The sequence below is a fragment of the Lampetra fluviatilis genome, chromosome 55, assembly GCF_964198595.1.
Source record: "Lampetra fluviatilis chromosome 55, kcLamFluv1.1, whole genome shotgun sequence".
NCBI classification, from domain to species: domain Eukaryota; kingdom Metazoa; phylum Chordata; class Hyperoartia; order Petromyzontiformes; family Petromyzontidae; genus Lampetra; species Lampetra fluviatilis.
Genome location: NC_136329.1, coordinates 6,463,275 through 6,485,820, shown reverse-complemented (window position 1 = coordinate 6,485,820; position 22,546 = coordinate 6,463,275). Strand labels below are relative to the sequence as shown.

The 22,546-nt window shown below is 51.2% G+C and overlaps 1 protein-coding gene across 1 annotated transcript in view; it reads left to right on the top strand.

Annotated features, from left to right (window-relative positions):
* Positions 1-10,116: 10,116 nt before the first annotated feature.
* The window catches only part of LOC144949903 (uncharacterized), a 39,610-nt gene continuing 27,180 nt past the window's right edge, over positions 10,117-22,546 (top strand). The window contains 7 exon segments of the mRNA XM_078879886.1: positions 10,117-10,238; positions 13,872-14,169; positions 14,356-14,503; positions 16,140-16,378; positions 17,777-17,899; positions 17,957-18,066; positions 19,407-19,465. Coding sequence (XP_078736012.1) covers positions 14,002-14,169; positions 14,356-14,503; positions 16,140-16,378; positions 17,777-17,899; positions 17,957-18,066; positions 19,407-19,465 — 847 coding nt within the window. The 5' untranslated portion in view covers positions 10,117-10,238; positions 13,872-14,001.

Sequence of the window (22,546 nt, the reverse complement as noted above, 5' to 3'; positions counted from 1 at the left end):
TGGTTTTGGAAGTGGTTTTTTGGATCCGTGGTTCTGCAACGCAGCTGTCGCCAAGAGGAGTGAGTCACCCAACACTTTACCACCATCACCACCACCACGAGGGGGGAGTCACCCAACACTTTACCACCATCACCACCACGAGGAGTGAGTCACTCAACACTTTACCATCATCACCACCACCACCACGAGGAGTGAGTCACCCAACACTTTACCATCATCACCACCACCACGAGGGGGGAGTCACCCAACACTTTACCACCATCACCACCACCACGAGGAGTGAGTCACCCAACACTTTACCACCATCACCACCACGAGGGGGGAGTCACTCAACACTTTACCACCATCACCACCACCACGAGGGGTGAGTCACCCAACACTTTACCACCATCACCACCACCACGAGGGGAGAGTCACCCAACACTTTACCACCACCACCACGAGGAGTGAGTCACCCAACACTTTACCACCATCACCACCACCACGAGGGGGGAGTCACTCAACACTTTACCATCATCACCACCACCACGAGGAGTGAGTCACCCAACACTTTACCACCATCACCACCACCACGAGGGGTGAGTCACCCAACACTTTACCATCATCACCACCACCACGAGGGGGGAGTCACCCAACACTTTACCACCATCACCACCACCACGAGGGGGGAGTCACCCAACACTTTACCATCATCACCACCACCACGAGGGGAGAGTCACCCAACACTTTACCATCATCACCACCACCAAGAGGAGTGAGTCACCCAACACTTTACCATCATCACCACCACCACGAGGGGGGAGTCACTCAACACTTTACCATCATCACCACCACCACGAGGAGTGAGTCACCCAACACTTTACCATCATCACCACCGCCACGAGGGGGGAGTCACTCAACACTTTACCACCATCACCACCACCACGAGGAGTGAGTCACCCAACACTTTACCATCATCACCACCACCACGAGGAGTGAGTCACCCAACACTTTACCACCATCACCACCACCACGAGGGGGGAGTCACTCAACACTTTACCATCACCACCACCACCACGAGGGGGGGGTCACTCAACACTTTACCATCATCACCACCACCACGAGGGGGGAGTCACTCAACACTTTACCATCATCACCACCACCACGAGGGGGGAGTCACCCAACACTTTACCATCATCACCACCACCACGAGGGGAGAGTCACCCAACACTTTACCACCATCACCACCACCACGAGGGGAGAGTCACCCAACACTTTACCATCATCACCACCACGAGGGGGGAGTCACCCAACACTTTACCACCATCACCACCACCACGAGGGGGGAGTCACCCAACACTTTACCATCATCACCACCACCACGAGGGGAGAGTCACCCAACACTTTACCACCATCACCACCACCACGAGGGGAGAGTCACCCAACACTTTACCATCATCACCACCACCACGAGGGGGGAGTCACCCAACACTTTACCATCATCACCACCACCACGAGGGGGGAGTCACCCAACACTTTACCATCATCACCACCACCACGAGGAGTGAGTCACCCAACACTTTACCACCATCACCACCACCACGAGGAGTGAGTCACCCAACACTTTACCACCATCACCACCACGAGGAGTGAGTCACCCAACACTTTACCACCATCATCACCACCACGAGGAGTGAGTCACCCAACACTTTACCACCATCACCACCACCACGAGGAGTGAGTCACCCAACACTTTACCATCATCACCACCACCACGAGGGGGGAGTCACTCAACACTTTACCATCATCACCACCACCACGAGGAGTGAGTCACCCAACACTTTACCATCATCACCACCACCACGAGGGGTGAGTCACCCAACACTTTACCATCACCACCACCACCACGAGGAGTGAGTCACCCAACACTTTACCATCATCACCACCACCACGAGGGGGGAGTCACCCAACACTTTACCACCATCACCACCACGAGGAGTGAGTCACTCAACACTTTACCATCATCACCACCACCAAGAGGAGTGAGTCACCCAACACTTTACCATCATCACCACCACCACGAGGAGTGAGTCACCCAACACTTTACCATCATCACCACCACCACGAGGAGTGAGTCACCCAACACTTTACCATCATCACCACCACCACGAGGGGTGAGTCACCCAACACTTTACCATCATCACCACCACCACGAGGGGTGAGTCACCCAACACTTTACCACCATCACCACCACCACGAGGAGTGAGTCACCCAACACTTTACCATCATCACCACCACCACGAGGGGGGAGTCACTCAACACTTTACCACCATCACCACCACCACGAGGAGTGAGTCACCCAACACTTTACCACCATCACCACCACCACGAGGGGGGAGTCACTCAACACTTTACCATCATCACCACCACCACGAGGGGGGAGTCACTCAACACTTTACCATCATCACCACCACCACGAGGGGTGAGTCACCCAACACTTTACCATCATCACCACCACCAAGAGGGGTGAGTCACCCAACACTTTACCATCATCACCACCACCACGAGGGGGGAGTCACTCAACACTTTACCACCATCACCACCACCACGAGGAGTGAGTCACCCAACACTTTACCACCATCACCACCACCACGAGGGGGGAGTCACTCAACACTTTACCATCATCACCACCACCACGAGGAGTGAGTCACCCAACACTTTACCATCATCACCACCACCACGAGGGGTGAGTCACCCAACACTTTACCATCATCACCACCACCACGAGGAGTGAGTCACCCAACACTTTACCATCATCACCACCACCACGAGGAGTGAGTCACCCAACACTTTACCATCATCACCACCACCACGAGGGGGGAGTCACTCAACACTTTACCATCATCACCACCACGAGGAGTGAGTCACCCAACACTTTACCATCATCACCACCACGAGGGGGGAGTCACTCAACACTTTACCATCATCACCACCACCACGAGGGGGGAGTCACCCAACACTTTACCATCATCACCACCACCACGAGGAGTGAGTCACCCAACACTTTACCACCACCACCACCACCACGAGGGGTGAGTCACCCAACACTTTACCACCATCACCACCACCACGAGGAGTGAGTCACTCAACACTTTACCATCATCACCACCGCCACGAGGAGTGAGTCACCCAACACTTTACCATCATCACCACCACCACGAGGGGGGAGTCACCCAACACTTTACCATCATCACCACCACCACCACGAGGGGTGAGTCACCCAACACTTTACCACCATCACCACCACCACGAGGAGTGAGTCACTCAACACTTTACCATCATCACCACCGCCACGAGGAGTGAGTCACCCAACACTTTACCATCATCACCACCACCACGAGGAGTGAGTCACCCAACACTTTACCATCATCACCACCGCCACGAGGAGTGAGTCACTCAACACTTTACCATCATCACCACCACCACGAGGAGTGAGTCACCCAACACTTTACCATCATCACCACCACCACGAGGAGTGAGTCACCCAACACTTTACCATCATCACCACCACGAGGGGGGAGTCACCCAACACTTTACCATCATCACCACCACCACGAGGGGGGAGTCACCCAACACTTTACCATCATCACCACCACCACGAGGGGGGAGTCACCCAACACTTTACCACCATCACCACCACCACGAGGGGGGAGTCACCCAACACTTTACCATCATCACCACCACCACGAGAAGTGAGTCACCCAACACTTTACCACCATCATCACCACCACGAGGAGTGAGTCACCCAACACTTTACCATCATCACCACCACCACGAGGAGTGAGTCACCCAACACTTTACCACCATCACCACCACCACGAGGAGTGAGTCACCCAACACTTTACCACCATCACCACCACCACGAGGAGTGAGTCACCCAACACTTTACCATCATCACCACCACCACGAGGGGTGAGTCACCCAACACTTTACCATCATCACCACCACCACGAGGAGTGAGTCACCCAACACTTTACCATCATCACCACCACCACGAGGGGGGAGTCACTCAACACTTTACCATCATCACCACCACCACGAGCAGTGAGTCACCCAACACTTTACCATCATCACCACCACCACGAGGGGGGAGTCACCCAACACTTTACCATCATCACCACCACCACGAGGGGGGAGTCACCCAACACTTTACCATCATCACCACGACCAAGAGGAGTGAGTCACCCAACACTTTACCATCATCACCACCACCACGAGGAGTGAGTCACCCAACACTTTACCATCACCACCACCATCAAGAGGGGGGGGTCACCCAACACTTTACCACCATCACCACCACCAAGAGGAGTGAGTCACCCAACACTTTACCACCATCACCACCACCACCACGAGGAGTGAGTCACCCAATACTTTACCACCATCACCACCACCACGAGGGGGGAGTCACCCAACACTTTACCATCATCACCACCACCACGAGGAGTGAGTCACCCAACACTTTACCACCATCACCACCACGAGGAGTGAGTCACCCAACACTTTACCATCATCACCACCACCACGAGGAGTGAGTCACCCAACACTTTACCACCATCACCACCACCACCACGAGGGGAGAGTCACCCAACACTTTACCACCATCACCACCACCACGAGGGGTGAGTCACCCAACACTTTACCACCATCACCACCACCACGAGGGGGAAGTCACCCAACACTTTACCACCCTAGGCCTCGGCAAGGTAAGGTAATTTACCCTTTTTACTGGGTAAAAGGGTAAAGGGTAAAGGTGTTGACATGCCAAGGGGTAAGGTAAAGAGTACAGGGTAAAGGTAGCGCGGAAGAATTACCCGGTAGGGTAAAGGTAGCGCGGAAGAATTACCCGGTAGGGTAAAGGTAGCGCGGAAGAATTACCCGGTAGGGTAAAGGTAGCGCGGAAGAATTACCCGGTAGGGTAAAGGTAGCGCGGAAGAATTACCCGGTAGGGTAAAGGTAGCGCGGAAGAATTACCCGGTAGGGTAAAGGTAGCGCGGAAGAATTACCCGGTAGGGTAAAGGTAGCGCGGAAGAATTACCCGGTAGGGTAAAGGTAGCGCGGAAGAATTACCCGGTAGGGTAAAGGTAGCGCGGAAGAATTACCCGGTAGGGTAAAGGTAGCGCGGAAGAATTACCCGGTAGGGGAAAGGTAGCGCGGAAGAATTACCCGGTAAATACGGTGCCTTGTTTACCGCTAAAAGCTCCGTGGTGCAGTCCGTGGCCTCCATTTAACAAGTAAAATTTTTAAAAACTTTGTAAAAAACACGCTTTTATTAAATGTACTCGTAATTAAAGAACTCCACGACTCCAGGAAGCGACCCCGAAGGTTGCCACAACGTAAGGGGACCGTGGCCGATTTACAGCCAACGTCAATTGAGCATGGACAATTAGACCCGAGCCGAAACATAACGTGTACAAAATAATGTTTACAAATTTTATTTTTAATGATAGAATATAGTGTTGTCAGCAGTGTGACATAAGTATACCAAGTTTGCAATTGATACCACATTGGGAAGTGGGTTAAAATAGAGTTGCAAGATTTGAGGAAATGACAACAACAGACAGAGTGAGTTTATAGAAAGCGTGTGAAACGAATGTTTAAAAACATTTTGTTGATTTTTTTACGATAGAATATAGTATTGTCATCAGTATTATATAAGTAAATCAAGTTTGCAGTCGATACAACATTGGGAAGTGGGTTAGAATTGAGTTGCAAGATTTGAGGATACGACAGAGTGAGTTTATAGAAAGCGTGTGAAACGAATGTTTAAAAGCATTTTCTGGATTTTATATGATAGAATATAGTATTGTCATCGGTATTACATAAGTGGACCAAGTTTGCAGTCGATACAACATTGCGAAGTGGGTTAAAATTGAGTTGCAAGATTTGAGGATACGACAACAACAACAACCACAACAACGACAACAACAACAACAACCACAACCACAACAAGCGTGTAAAGTTGGAATAATCGAGTGTTCTACATGAATAAAGGGCTCTACCTATAGCATGTACCTGTTATAAACCTTGTTCATGTGTAGAAGTACCCCAGTAATTACCCTGTGATCGGGTAATTTGTATGGGGTGAGGGTAAAAGGTAGGGTGAAGATAGGCTCGTTGTTTTTACACTTTTACCTTACCTGCTAAAGGGTAAAAGGTGAGGGTAGAGTGATTGTATTGTGGTAAGGTAAAAGGTAAGGGTAGAGTGATTGTATTGTGGTAAGGTAAAAGGTGAGGGTAGAGTGATTGTATTGTGGTAAGGTAAAAGGTAAGGGTAGAGTGATGGTATTGTGGTAGGGTAAAAGGTAAGGGTAGAGTGATTGTATTGTGGTAAGGTAAAAGGTAAGGGTAGAGTGATGGTATTGTGGTAAGGTAAAAGGTAGGGTAGAGTGATGGTATTGTGGTAGGGTAAAAGGTAAGGGTAGAGTGATTGTATTGTGGTAAGGTAAAAGGTAAGGGTAGAGTGATGGTATTGTGGTAAGGTAAAAGGTAAGGGTAGAGTGATTGTATTGTGGTAAGGTAAAAGGTAAGGGTAGAGTGATGGTATTGTGGTAAGGTAAAAGGTAAGGGGAGAGTGATTGTATTGTGGTAAGGTAAAAGGTGAGGGTAGAGTGATTGTATTGTGGTAGGGTAAAAGGTAAGGGTAGAGTGATTGTATTGTGGTAAGGTAAAAGGTAAGGGTAGAGTGATTGTATTGTGGTAAGGTAAAAGGTAAGGGTAGAGTGATTGTATTGTGGTAAGGTAAAAGGTAAGGGTAGAGTGATTGTATTGTGGTAAGGTAAAAGGTAAGGGTAGAGTGATTGTATTGTGGTAAGGTAAAAGGTAAGGGTAGAGTGATTGTATTGTGGTAAGGTAAAAGGTAAGGGTAGAGTGATTGTATTGTGGTAAGGTAAAAGGTAAGGGTAGAGTGATTGTATTGTGGTAAGGTAAAAGGTAAGGGTAGAGTGATGGTATTGTGGTAAGGTAAAAGGTAAGGGTAGAGTGATTGTATTGTGGTAAGGTAAAAGGTAAGGGTAGAGTGATTGTATTGTGGTAGGGTAAAAGGTAAGGGTAGAGTGATTGTATTGTGGTAGGGTAAAAGGTAAGGGTAGAGTGATTGTATTGTGGTAAGGTAAAAGGTAAGGGTAGAGTGATTGTATTGTGGTAAGGTAAAAGGTAAGGGTAGAGTGATTGTATTGTGGTAAGGTAAAAGGTAAGGGTAGAGTGATTGTATTGTGGTAGGGTAAAAGGTAGGGTAAAGGTAGGCTCGTTGTTTTTACATTTTAACTTTTACTTTATCGAGGTCTACCCCCCCATCACCATCACCACCATCACCACCATCATCACCACCACCATCACCACCACCATCACTACCATCACCACCACCATCACTCCCATCACCACCACCATCATCACCATCACCACCACCATCATCAACACCACCACCACCATCACCACCATCATCACCACCACCATCACCACCACCATCATCACTACCACCATCACCACCATCGTCACCACCACCATCACCACCACCATCACCTCCACCACCATCATCACCATCACCACCACCATCACCATCATCACCACCACCACCATCATCACCACCACCATCACCACCACCACCACCACCATCACCACCACCACCATCACCACCCCACCACCACCACCATCACCACCACCACCATCACCACCACCATCACCACCACCATCACCACCACCACAACCATCACCACCACCACCACCATCACCACCATCATCACCACCATCATCACCACCACCATCATCACCATCACCACCATCACCACCACCATCACCACCACCATCACCACCACCATCATCACCACCCCCCCCCCACCACCATCACCACCCCACCACCACCACCACCATCATCATCATCACCATCACCACCATCACCACCACCATCACCACCACCATCACCACCACCATCATCACCACCCCCCCCACCACCATCACCACCCCACCACCACCATCATCACCACCACCATCACCACTATCACCATCACCACCACCATCACCACCACCATCACCACCACCACCATCACCACCACCATCACCATCACCACCATCATCACCACCCCCCCCACCACCATCACCACCACCATCACCATCACCACCACCATCACCATCACCACCACCATCACCACCACCATCATCACCACCCCCCCCACCACCATCACCACCCCACCACCACCATCATCACCATCACTACCACCACCACCATCACCACCATCACCACCACCATCATCACCATCACTACCACCACCATCACCACCATCACCACCACCATCACCACCATCATCACCACCACCATCACCACCATCACCACCATCACCACCATCATCACCACCATCACCACCATCACCACCACCATCACCACCACCATCACCACCACCATCACCACCATCACCACCATCACCACCACCATCACCACCATCACCACCACCATCACCACCACCACCATCACCACCATCACCACCATCACCACCATCATCACCACCATCACCACCATCACCACCACCATCACCACCACCATCACCACCATCACCACCATCACCACCACCATCACCACCACCATCACCACCATCACCACCATCATCACCACCATCACCACCATCACCACCACCATCACCACCACCATCACCACCATCACCACCATCACCACCACCATCACCACCATCACCACCACCATCATCACCACCACCATCACCACCATCACCACCATCATCACCACCACCATCACCACCATCACCACCACCATCACCACCATCACCACCACCATCACCACCATCACCACCACCATCACCACCATCACCACCATCACCACCACCATCACCACCATCATCACCATCACCACCATCACCACCATCACCACCACCATCACCACCATCATCACCATCACCACCATCACCACCATCATCACCACCATCACCACCATCACCACCATCACCACCATCACCACCACCATCACCACCATCATCACCATCACCACCATCACCACCATCACCACCATCATCACCACCATCACCACCATCACCACCACCATCACCACCACCATCACCATCATCACCACCATCACCACCATCACCACCATCACCACCACCATCATCACCACCATCACCACCATCACCACCATCATCACCATCACCACCACCATCACCACCATCACCACCATCACCACCATCATCACCACCACCATCACCACCACCATCACCACCATCATCACCACCATCACCACCATCACCACCACCACCACCATCACCACCATCACCACCACCACCATCACCACCATCACCACCACCATCACCACCATCACCACCACCACCACCATCACCACCATCACCACCACCATCACCACCACCATCACCACCATCACCACCACCATCACCACCATCACCACCACCACCACCACCATCACCACCATCACCACCACCATCACCACCACCATCACCACCATCACCATCATCACCATCACCACCATCACCACCATCACCACCATCATCACCATCATCACCACCATCACCACCATCACCACCATCATCACCACCATCATCACCACCATAACCACCATCACCACCATCACCACCATCATCACCACCATCACCACCATCACCACCATCACCACCATCATCACCACCATCACCACCATCACCACCATCACCACCATCATCACCACCATCACCACCATCACCACCATCACCACCATCACCACCATCATCACCACCATCACCACCATCACCACCATCATCACCACCATCACCACCATCACCACCATCACCACCACCATCATCACCATCACCACCACCATCATCACCATCACCACCACCAAGGGGAGGGGGTCATCGAATCGATTCCCACACTTCACATCTCCGCGCAGAAATCGAATCCCAATACTTCTCACGAGCCGAATCGATTCCTCTAATCCGCTCGCAGTAGGAATCGATTCCTGCAGTTCCAGCGCGCTAATCGATTTCCTTTCCTTCCTCGCGCGCGGGAATCGATTCGCTCACTTCCTCAGCCAGGAATCGATTCCTTTCACTTTGAAGAATCGAGGAATCGACATCAAGTACAGTGGAGTGTGTAGACCCTTGGTATACAGTGCGCGTGTGTTGTTGTGTTGTTGTGTTGTTGTGTTGTTGTTTTGTTGTTGTTGTTTGTGTCTCTGTGGCGTTCGTTAGGGGCTGGCGGCCATCAACCACCGGGTGAGGGTTTTATGAACCGGAAATCTCGCGTCCGTCCCCCTCCCCTAGGTCGACTCAGCCTCAAATGAGTTGCGTTAGTGCCGGCAGCCTCCATAGGTAGCTGCTGCTGCTCGCTACTAACAGCACTTGCCCCTGCAGTCTGTTGAGGCTACACGGGGGAGCTTTGTCTCTGTGTGTTCATAGGTGTAGTGTATAGTGCAGTGTATAGTAGTGTGTAGTGTATAGTGTAGCGTATAGTGTAGTGTATAGTAGTGTATTGTACAGTGTAGTGTATTGTGTAGTGTATAGTAGTGTATAGTGTAGTGTATAGTGTAGTGTATAGTGTAGTGTATAGTGTAGTGTATAGTGTATAGTGTAGTGTATAGTGTAGTGTATAGTGTAGTGTATAGTGTATAGTGTAGTGTATAGTGTAGTATTGTATAGTGTAGTGTATAGTGTATTGTATAGTGTAGTGTATAGTGTAGTATTGTATAGTGTAGTGTATAGTGTAGTATTGTATAGTGTAGTGTATAGTGTAGTGTATAGTGTAGTATAGTGTAGTGTATAGTGTAGTATATAGTAATGTGTAGTGTATAGTGTAGTATATAGTGTAGTGTATAGTGTAGTGTATAGTGTAGTATTGTATAGTGTAGTATTGTATAGTGTAGTGTATAGTGTAGTGTATAGTGTAGTGTATAGTGTATAGTGTAGTGTATAGTGTAGTGTATAGTGTAGTATTGTATAGTGTAGTAGTGTATAGTGTAGTGTATAGTGTAGTGTATAGTGTAGTGTGTAGTGTATAGTGTAGTGTATAGTGTAGTGTATAGTGTAGTATTGTATAGTGTAGTAGTGTATAGTGTAGTGTATAGTGTAGTGTATAGTGTAGTGTATAGTGTAGTGTATAGTGTAGTGTATAGTGTAGTATTGTATAGTGTAGTGTATAGTGTAGTATTGTATAGTGTAGTGTATAGTGTAGTATTGTATAGTGTAGTATTGTATAGTGTAGTGTATAGTGTAGTGTATAGTGTAGTGTATAGTATAGTGTAGTGTATAGTGTAGTGTATAGTGTAGTGTATAGTGTAGTGTATAGTGTAGTGTATAGTGTAGTATAGTGTAGTGTATAGTGTAGTATATAGTAATGTGTAGTGTATAGTGTAGTGTGTAGTGTATAGTGTAGTATTGTATAGTGTAGTGTATAGTGTAGTGTATAGTGTAGTGTGTAGTGTAGTGTGTAGTGTAGTGTATAGTGTAGTGTATAGTGTAGTGTATAGTGTAGAGTATAGTGTAGTGTATAGTGTAGTATTGTATAGTGTAGTAGTGTATAGTGTAGTGTATAGTGTAGTGTATAGTGTAGTATTGTATAGTGTAGTATTGTATAGTGTAGTGTATAGTGTAGTGTATAGTGTAGTGTATAGTGTAGTGTATAGTGTAGTGTATAGTGTAGTGTAGTGTGTAGTGTATAGTGTAGTGTATAGTGTAGTGTATAGTGTAGTGTAGTGTATAGTGTAGTATTGTATAGTGTAGTGTATAGTGTAGTGTATAGTGTAGTATTGTATAGTGTAGTGTATAGTGTAGTGTAGTGTATAGTGTAGTGTATAGTGTAGTGTATAGTGTAGTGTATAGTGTAGTGTATAGTGTAGTGTATAGTGTAGTGTATAGTGTAGTGTATAGTGTAGTGTATAGTGTAGTGTATAGTGTAGTAGTGTATAGTGTAGTGTATAGTGTAGTGTATAGTGTAGTATTGTATAGTGTAGTGTATAGTGTATTGTATAGTGTAGTGTATAGTGTAGTATTGTATAGTGTAGTGTATAGTGTAGTATTGTATAGTGTAGTGTATAGTGTAGTGTATAGTGTAGTATAGTGTAGTGTATAGTGTAGTATATAGTAATGTGTAGTGTATAGTGTAGTATATAGTGTAGTGTATAGTGTAGTGTATAGTGTAGTATTGTATAGTGTAGTATTGTATAGTGTAGTGTATAGTGTAGTGTATAGTGTAGTGTGTAGTGTATAGTGTAGTGTATAGTGTAGTGTATAGTGTAGTATTGTATAGTGTAGTAGTGTATAGTGTAGTGTATAGTGTAGTGTATAGTGTAGTGTATAGTGTAGTGTATAGTGTAGTGTATAGTGTAGTATTGTATAGTGTAGTGTATAGTGTAGTATTGTATAGTGTAGTGTATAGTGTAGTATTGTATAGTGTAGTATTGTATAGTGTAGTGTATAGTGTAGTGTATAGTGTAGTGTATAGTATAGTGTAGTGTATAGTGTAGTGTATAGTGTAGTGTATAGTGTAGTGTATAGTGTAGTGTATAGTGTAGTGTATAGTGTAGTATAGTGTAGTGTATAGTGTAGTATATAGTAATGTGTAGTGTATAGTGTAGTGTGTAGTGTATAGTGTAGTATTGTATAGTGTAGTGTATAGTGTAGTGTATAGTGTAGTGTGTAGTGTAGTGTGTAGTGTAGTGTATAGTGTAGTGTATAGTGTAGTGTATAGTGTAGAGTATAGTGTAGTGTATAGTGTAGTATTGTATAGTGTAGTAGTGTATAGTGTAGTGTATAGTGTAGTGTATAGTGTAGTATTGTATAGTGTAGTATTGTATAGTGTAGTGTATAGTGTAGTGTATAGTGTAGTGTATAGTGTAGTGTATAGTGTAGTGTATAGTGTAGTGTATAGTGTAGTGTAGTGTGTAGTGTATAGTGTAGTGTATAGTGTAGTGTATAGTGTAGTGTAGTGTATAGTGTAGTATTGTATAGTGTAGTGTATAGTGTAGTGTATAGTGTAGTATTGTATAGTGTAGTGTATAGTGTAGTGTAGTGTATAGTGTAGTGTATAGTGTAGTGTATAGTGTAGTGTATAGTGTAGTGTATAGTGTAGTGTATAGTGTAGTGTATAGTGTAGTGTATAGTGTAGTGTATAGTGTAGTGTATAGTGTAGTAGTGTATAGTGTAGTGTATAGTGTAGTGTATAGTGTAGTATTGTATAGTGTAGTGTATAGTGTAGTATTGTATAGTGTAGTGTATAGTGTACACTACACTATACACTACAGAACGTGCCAATTCGTTACTAGTACAGCACTACATCGGTGCTTTGGAGAGCAATCATTGATTGTAATCATCGTTTTTTTTGCCCTGCATATCGTCCGCGAAAGTTTACTACATGTCAAACTGATTATAACAAGTCATTTAATTTTATAATATTTTTTTGTACCCTGTATATCGTCCGTGACTGAGTGTCAAACTGATTATAACAACTTCTTGGTTCTTTCGGTAAAGTCACGTAGAAGGGAAGTAATAAAATAATAAAAATCAAACATAATAACATAATTCTCACGACGTTTCGGCCACAACGCAAGCAGCAGTCTTCTTCACCTGAGGACGGCTGCTTGCGTTGTGGCCGAAACGTCGTGAGAATTATTTTATTAAGTTTTATTTTTATTATTTTATTACTTCCCTTCTACCTGCTGACTTTACCGAAAGAACCAAGAAGATGAATCCTTGCAGTCACGAAAGCTTTACATCGAAAACTGATTATAACAAGTCATTGATTATTATAATAATTTTTTGTACCCTGTATATTGTCCGCGAAAGAGTGTCAAACTGATTACCACAAATCATCGATTCTAACTCCACGTCCTTGTTTGTTCCGAACCCTCTAAGCGTCCTCCAGCGAAAAGGAACGGCTCTGGGCGCGAGAGAAGCCCGGACCGGACCGCCCGGAGCCCCCCAATCGAAGAGCCCCCCCTTCAATTGAAGGGCGCCCCCCGACATCCGAGAAGATCAGCGAGAGATGTCGAGCGAGGAGAGTTACCGTGCCATCGTGCGCTACCTCACCGACCGCGGCTGCCCCTACGCTCCGGGTTCTGCGGAGAGCGCCAAGCGCCGGGTCCGCAAGGCGGCGGCAAACTACTCGGTCCGCATGGGGGTCCTCTTCTACCAGAGGAGGAGGCGGAGGGGGGTGCTGGATGGGCGGGGTGGTGGGGTGGGTGGGGGAGTTTCTGCGACGAAGAGGGGCGGGAAGGGAGCGAGGAAGAGACACGGGGAGGAGGGGGAGGATGACGAGAACGACGGTGGTGGCGACGATGACGATGACGGTGGTGGTGGTGGTGGTGGTGGCGGTGGCGGTTGTGGTGGTGGCGGTGAGGATGGTGGATTCCTGGAGCTGGAGGTGGTGCTGGAGGAGGAGCGGAGGCATCACGTGATCCGTGAGGCGCACGAGGGAGGCGACGGGGCCGGGCACCGCAGCCTCGACGCTACGGCACGCGCGGTGGCACAGACCTACTGGTGGAGAGGTGATGGGGGTGGGGGGGGGGTGGGGGGGTGGGGTGGGGGTGGGGGTGGGGGGGGGAGAGGTGGTGGTGGGTGATGGTGGGGGGGTGATGATGATGATGGTGGTGGTGGTGGTGATGATGATGATGATGGTGGTGGTGGTGGTGGTGATGATGATGGTGGTGGTGGTGGTGGTGATGATGGTGATGATGGTGATGATGATGGTGGAGAGGTGACGGTGGTGGTGGGGGGGGTGGGGGGGGAGAGGTGACGGTGGTGGTGGGGGGGGGTGGGGGGTGGTGGTGGTGGTGAAGAGGTGATGGTGGAGAGATGATGGTGGTGGTGATGGTGGCGCAGACCTACTGGTGGAGAGGTGATGGGGGGTGGGGGGGGTGGGGGGGGGGGGTGGGGTGGGGGTGGGGGTGGGAGAGGTGGTGGTGGGTGATGGTGGGGGGGGTGATGATGATGATGGTGGTGGTGGTGATGATGGTGGTGGTGGTGGTGATGATGATGATGATGGTGGTGGTGTTGATGATGATGATGATGGTGATGATGATGATGGTGGAGAGGTGACGGTGGTGGTGGGGGGGTGGTGGTGGTGGGGGGGTGGGGGGGGAGAGGTGACGGTGGTGGTGGGGGGGGTGGGGGGTGATGGTGGTGAAGAGGTGATGGTGGAGAGATGATGGTGGTGCTGATGGTGGCGCAGACCTACTGGTGGAGAGGTGACGGGGGGGGGGTGGTGATGATGGTGGTGGGTGATGGTGGAGAGGTGACGGTGGTGGGGGTGGGGGGGTGATGATGATGATGGTGGTGGTGGTGGGTGATGGTGGAGAGGTGACGGTGGTGGGGGTGGTGGTGGTGGGGGGGTGATGATGATGATGGTGGAGAGGTGACGGGGGTGGGGGGGTGGGGGGTGATGATGGTGGTGGTGGTGATGATGATGGTGGAGAGGTGATGTGGGTAATGGTGGTGGTGGTGGTAATGGGGGTGGTGGGAGAGGTCATGGTGGGGGTGGTGATGATGATGATGGTGGAGAGGTGACGGGGGTGGGGGGGTGGGGGGTGATGATGGTGGTGGTGGTGATGATGATGGTGGAGAGGTGATGTGGGTAATGGTGGTGGTGGTGGTAATGGGGGTGGTGGGAGAGGTGATGGTGGGGGTGGTGATGATGATGATGGTGGAGAGGTGACGGTGGGGGGGTGGTGGGGGGGTGATGATGGTGGTGGAGAGGTGATGTGGGTAATGGTGGTGGTGGTGGTAATGGGGGTGGTGGGAGAGGTCATGGTGGGGGTGGTGATGATGATGATGATGGTGGAGAGGTGATCGGGGTGGTGGTGATGGTGGTGGGGTCATGGTGGAGAGGTGATGGTGGAGAGGTGAATTTAGTGGTGATGGTGGGGGTGATAGTTGGAGGTGATGGGGCTGCAGAGGTGATGGTGGTGGTGAGGTGATGGGTTTGATGGAAATTTTAAATTTTAATTCAATTTTTATTTTTATTATTTTCTAGTATGACTTTCATTCATTTTTACTTTAATTTTTTTCACCCTCCCCACGTGACTTGACCGAAAAAACCCAAGCGTATGAATCCTTGCAGTCACGAAACCTTCAAATCCGTGGGTGGGTGGGTGGGTTGGCGGGTTTCCTCCGTCTCCTGCGCAGGACTGTTCAAGAACATCCGTGAGTACGTGCGGTCGTGCCCGCAGTGCAGCGAGCGAGGAGCTGGCGCCCGGAACACGGAGGCAGCTGCCGTGGCTTCTCTGCTCGGTGGTGGCGGTGGTGGTGACGGTGGTGGTGGTGGTGGCGGTGGTGGTGGTGGTGGTGGACGCTCCATCCGAACTGCAGTGACAAAGACAAAGACTCAGGCGACTGCTAAAAGCAGTGGGAGCGCGGTAGTGGTGGTAAGGGATGCCCGTGCGTGTGTGTCTGTGTGTAAGGGTACGTGTGTGTGTGTGTCGGTACGTGTGTGTGTGTGGGTACGTGTGTGTGTGTGTAAGGGTACGTGTGTGTGTTCGTGTGTGTGTATGGGTACGTGTGTGTGTGTCGGTACGTGTGTGTGTGTATGGGTACGTGTGTGTGTGTGTCGGTACGTGTGTGTGTGTGGGTACGTGTGTGTGTGTAAGGGTACGTGTGTGTGTTCGTGTGTGTGTATGGGTACGTGTATGTGTGTTGGTACGTGTGTGTACGTGTGTGTGTGTGTAAGGGTACGTGTGTGTGTATGGGTACGTGTGTGTGTGTACGTGTGTGTGTGTATGGGTACGTGTGTGTATGGGTACGTGTGTGTGTGTGTGTAAGGGTACGTGTGTGTGTATGGGTACGTGTGTGTGTGTGTGTGTGTAAGGGTACGTGTGTGTGTATGGGTACGTGTGTGTGTGTACGTGTGTGTGTGTATGGGTACGTGTGTGTATGGGTACGTGTGTGTGTGTGTGTGTAAGGGTACGTGTGTGTGTGTGTGGGTACGTGTGTGTGTGTCGGTACGTGTGTGTAAGGGTACGTGTGTGTGTATGGGTACGTGTGTGTGTGTGTGTAAGGGTACGTGTGTGTGTAAGGGTACGTGTGTGTGTGTATGGGTACGTGTGTGTGTGTGTGTAAGGGTACGTGTGTGTGTGGGTACGTGTGTGTGTGTCGGTACGTGTGTGTAAGGGTACGTGTGTGTGTATGGGTACGTGTGTGTGTGTGTGTAAGGGTACGTGTGTGTGTGTATGGGTACGTGTGTGTGTATGGGTACGTGTGTGTGTGTATGGGTACGTGTTTGTGTGTGTCGGTACGTGTGTGTGTGTGTATGGGTACGTGTGTGTGTGTATGGGTACGTGTGTGTGTGTAAGGGTACGTGTGTAAGGGTACGTGTTTGTGTGTGTCGGTACGTGTGTGTGTGTGTGTGTATGGGTACGTGTGTGTGTGTGTATGGGTACGTGTGTGTGTGTAAGGGTACGTGTGTGTGTGTAAGGGTACGTGTTTGTGTGTGTCGGTACGTGTGTGTGTAAGGGTACGTGTGTGTGTGTGTGTGTGCAAGGGTACGTGTGTGTGTGTATGGGTACGTGTGTGTGTGTAAGGGTACGTGTGTGTGTGTGTGTGTATGGGTACGTGTGTGTGTGTGTATGGGTACGTGTTTGTGTGTGTCGGTACGTGTGTGTGCAAGGGTACGTGTGTGTGTGTGTGTGCAAGGGTACGTGTTTGTGTGTGTCGGTACGTGTGTGTGTTCCTCACCCCCCCCTCGCCCCCCCCCCCTCGCCCCCCTCGCCCCCCCCCCTCCCCCCCCCACCCCCCTCGCCCCCACCCCTCCCCCCCCCCACCCCAAGGTGGTGGACACCTCAGGCGAGGTGAGCTGCGTGTGCCCATCGCACGCGGCCGACATTCTCTCGGAGCTGAGCGCCCAGCGAGGTGCGGCTGGGTCGTCGTCGTCATCGTCGTCGTCAGGACAAGAAGGTGGAGGAGGTGGAGGAGGTGGAGGAGGAGGTGGAGGGGGGGAGGACGAGCAGATGGAGGTGGACGAGGCGGCCGCGGGCTTCTGTGACGTCACCCTCATCCTGGAGGGCACGAGGCTGCGGGCGCACAAGGCGGTGCTTGCTGCCTCCAGCCTCTACTTCAGGTGCGGCCGGGGAGCGGGGAGAGCGCACGCACGCACACACACGCGTACACACACGCACACACACGCGCACACACACACGCACACACGCACGCACACGCACGCGCACACACGCACACACGCACACACGCACGCACGCACACACACGCGTACACACGCACACACGCGCACACGCACGCGCACATACGCACACACGCACGCACACGCACGCGCACACACGCACGCACACACGCACACGCACACACGCGTACACACACGCACGCACGCGCGCACACGCGCACACACGCGCACACACATACACACACACAAGCACAAATGCGCACACACGCATAAGCACACATGCATAAGCACACAAGCACACACACACAAGCACACACACACGCACACGCACGCACACGCACACACATACACACGCACGCACACACACGCACGCGCACGCACACACATACACACGCACGCACACGTGGGGTGAGCGAGCCCGCGTGGGTGACGTTGCACATGCACGTCGCGACCGCGTCGAATCTAATGAAGCTTGTGCCAGAGGTCCCATGACGTCTCCTGGCCAAACCCCATTTGGCGAAGCCAGGAGACTGAATCTTCACCCTCGGGGCTCCTCCAGAAACAAAAAAAAGCCACTTCGTGTGGCCACGTGGAATGTTCGAACGCTCACTGCGGAGGAGAGGCTGCCACTCCTCTGTCGGGAGCTGGACCGGTACCGTCTGGATGATCTCCCAAGGGAAATGCTGAGGGAGGGTGGCGTTTGTGCACAGACTGCCCTATATGACATCATAACAACAGTCTGGACCACTGGACAGGTTCCGCAGGACTGGAAGGATGCCCTGGTGGTCCCTCTCTTTAAGAAGGGGGACCGCACAGACTGTAACAACTACAGGGACCTCTCACTCCTCGGTGTGCCGGGAAAGGTCCTGGAAAGGATTATTCAAGATCGCCTTGCTAGGCACGCTGAGGAGAGGCTTGCGGAGCCCCAATGCGGTTTCAGGAAAGGACAGTCCTGCACAGATGCCATATTTTCTGTCTGTCTGCTACAGCAAAGGTGTAGGGAATTCCAAAAAGACCTACATCTCTGCTTTATTGACCTGGTCAAGGCCTATGATACCATCAGTAGGCCTGGGCTCTGGGTTGTTCTTCGTGCTTTCGGAGTCCCTGACCCTCTGCTCACGATCATCAAGGACCTTCATGATGGTGAGCGGACCCGGGTAAAACTACGTGGCCGGGAGTCGGAGCCATTCCCTGTTCACCTTGGGGTGTTCGATTAACAGCACTTGCCCCATCAGTCTGTTGAAGGCTACACGGGGGACCTTTGTCTTTGTGTCGCGTGGCAGGCAGCTGTTCCTGGAGCAGGGAGCCATGGGGTCTCAGCACATGTTTGTTGAGCTAACAGGTGAGTGGGTGAGCGAGTGAGTCGGTGAGCGAGTGACACAGTTTGTGAGTGGGTGAGCGAGTGAGTGGGTGAGCGAGTGACACAGTTTGTGAGTGGGTGAGCGAGTGAGTGGGTGAGCGAGTGACACAGTTTGTGAGTGGGTGAGCGAGTGACACAGTTTGTGAGTGGGTGAGCGAGTGAGTGGGTGAGCGAGTGGGTGAGCGAGTGAGTCGGTGAGCGAGTGACACAGTTTGTGAGTGGGTGAGCGAGTGAGTGGGTGAGCGAGTGACACAGTTTGTGAGTGGGTGAGCGAGTGAGTCGGTGAGCGAGTGACACAGTTTGTGAGTGGGTGAGCGAGTGACACGGTTTGTGAGTGGGTGAGCGAGTGACACAGTTTGTGAGTGGGTGAGTGAGTGACACAGTTTGTGAGTGGGTGAGCGAGTGAGTGGGTGAGCGAGTGACACAGTTTGTGAGTGGGTGAGCGAGTGAGTGGGTGAGCGAGTGACACAGTTTGTGAGTGGGTGAGCGAGTGAGTGGGTGAGCGAGTGACACAGTTTGTGAGTGGGTGAGCGAGTGAGTCGGTGAGCGAGTGAGTCGGTGAGCGAGTGACACAGTTTGTGAGTGGGTGAGCGAGTGACACAGTTTGTGAGTGGGTGAGCGAGTGAGTGGGTGAGCGAGTGACACAGTTTGTGAGTGGGTGAGCGAGTGAGTGGGTGAGCGAGTGACACAGTTTGTGAGTGGGTGAGCGAGTGAGTCGGTGAGCGAGTGACACAGTTTGTGAGTGAGTGAGCGAGTGAGTGGGTGAGCGAGTGACACAGTTTGTGAGTGGGTGAGCGAGTGAGTGGGTGAGCGAGTGACACAGTTTGTGAGTGGGTGAGCGAGTGAGTCGGTGAGCGAGTGACACAGTTTGTGAGTGGGTGAGCGAGTGAGTGGGTGAGCGAGTGACACAGTTTGTGAGTGGGTGAGCGAGTGACACGGTTTGTGAGTGGGTGAGCGAGTGACACAGTTTGTGAGTGGGTGAGTGAGTGACACAGTTTGTGAGTGGGTGAGCGAGTGAGTGGGTGAGCGAGTGACACAGTTTGTGAGTGGGTGAGCGAGTGAGTGGGTGAGCGAGTGACACAGTTTGTGAGTGGGTGAGCGAGTGAGTGGGTGAGCGAGTGACACAGTTTGTGAGTGGGTGAGCGAGTGAGTCGGTGAGCGAGTGAGTCGGTGAGCGAGTGACACAGTTTGTGAGTGGGTGAGCGAGTGACACAGTTTGTGAGTGGGTGAGCGAGTGAGTGGGTGAGCGAGTGACACAGTTTGTGAGTGGGTGAGCGAGTGAGTGGGTGAGCGAGTGACACAGTTTGTGAGTGGGTGAGCGAGTGAGTCGGTGAGCGAGTGACACAGTTTGTGAGTGAGTGAGCGAGTGAGTGGGTGAGCGAGTGACACAGTTTGTGAGTGGGTGAGCGAGTGAGTGGGTGAGCGAGTGACACAGTTTGTGAGTGGGTGAGCGAGTGAGTCGGTGAGCGAGTGACACAGTTTGTGAGTGGGTGAGCGAGTGAGTGGGTGAGCGAGTGACACAGTTTGTGAGTGGGGTGAGCGAGTGACACAGTTTGTGAGTGGGTGAGCGAGTGACACAGTTTGTGAGTGGGTGAGCGGGTGAGTGGGTGAGCGAGTGACACAGTTTGTGAGTGGGTAAGCGAGTGAGTCGGTGAGCGAGTGACACAGTTTGTGAGTGGGTGAGCGAGTGAGTCGGTGAGCGAGTGACACAGTTGTGAGTGGGTGAGCGAGTGACACAGTTTGTGAGTGGGTGAGCGAGTGAGTGGGTGAGCGAGTGACACAGTTTGTGAGTGGGTGAGCGAGTGAGTCGGTGAGGCGAGTGACACAGTTTGTGAGTGGGTGAGCGAGTGAGTGGGTGAGCGAGTGACACAGTTTGTGAGTGAGTGAGCGAGTGAGTGGGTGAGCGGTGACACAGTTTGTGAGTGGGTGAGCGAGTGAGTGGGTGAGCGAGTGACACAGTTTGTGAGTGGGTGAGCGAGTGAGTCGGTGAGCGAGTGACACAGTTTGTGAGTGAGTGAGCGAGTGAGTGGGTGAGCGAGTGACACAGTTTGTGAGTGGGTGAGCGAGTGAGTGGGTGAGCGAGTGACACAGTTTGTGAGTGGGTGAGCGAGTGAGTCGGTGAGCGAGTGACACAGTTTGTGAGTGGGTGAGCGAGTGAGTGGGTGAGCGAGTGACACAGTTTGTGAGTGGGTGAGCGAGTGACACAGTTTGTGAGTGGGTGAGCGAGTGACACAGTTTGTGAGTGGGTGAGCGAGTGAGTGGGTGAGCGAGTGACACAGTTTGTGAGTGGGTGAGCGAGTGAGTCGGTGAGCGAGTGACACAGTTTGTGAGTGGGTGAGCGAGTGAGTCGGTGAGCGAGTGACACAGTTTGTGAGTGGGTGAGCGAGTGAGTGGGTGAGCGAGTGACACAGTTTGTGAGTGGGTGAGCGAGTGAGTGGGTGAGCGAGTGACACAGTTTGTGAGTGGGTGAGCGAGTGAGTCGGTGAGCGAGTGACACAGTTTGTGAGTGGGTGAGCGAGTGAGTGGGTGAGCGAGTGACACAGTTTGTGAGTGGGTGAGCGAGTGACACAGTTTGTGAGTGGGTGAGCGAGTGACACAGTTTGTGAGTGGGTGAGCGGGTGAGTGGGTGAGCGAGTGACACAGTTTGTGAGTGGGTAAGCGAGTGAGTCGGTGAGCGAGTGACACAGTTTGTGAGTGGGTGAGCGAGTGAGTGGGTGAGCGAGTGACACAGTTTGTGAGTGGGTGAGCGAGTGAGTGAGCGAGTGGTCGATTGAGTGGTCGGTGTATATGCATCGTCAGCCCTGGGGAGACAAAGGCGGCCGGGCGTAGGTCTGACCACTCCACCCCCTCCGTGTGTTGTGATGGCCTTCATATGCGTTGCTGTTCGCCAACAGCACTTGCCCCTACAGCCCTGCTAGAGGCTACACGGGGGACCTTTATCTTTGTATGTTCATAGGTGCTGCTGCTACTCGCTACTCGCAGCACTTGCCCCAACAGTCTGCTAGAGGCTACACGGGGGACCTTTGTCTGTGTCTACTTCATAGGCGCTGCTGCTGCTACTCG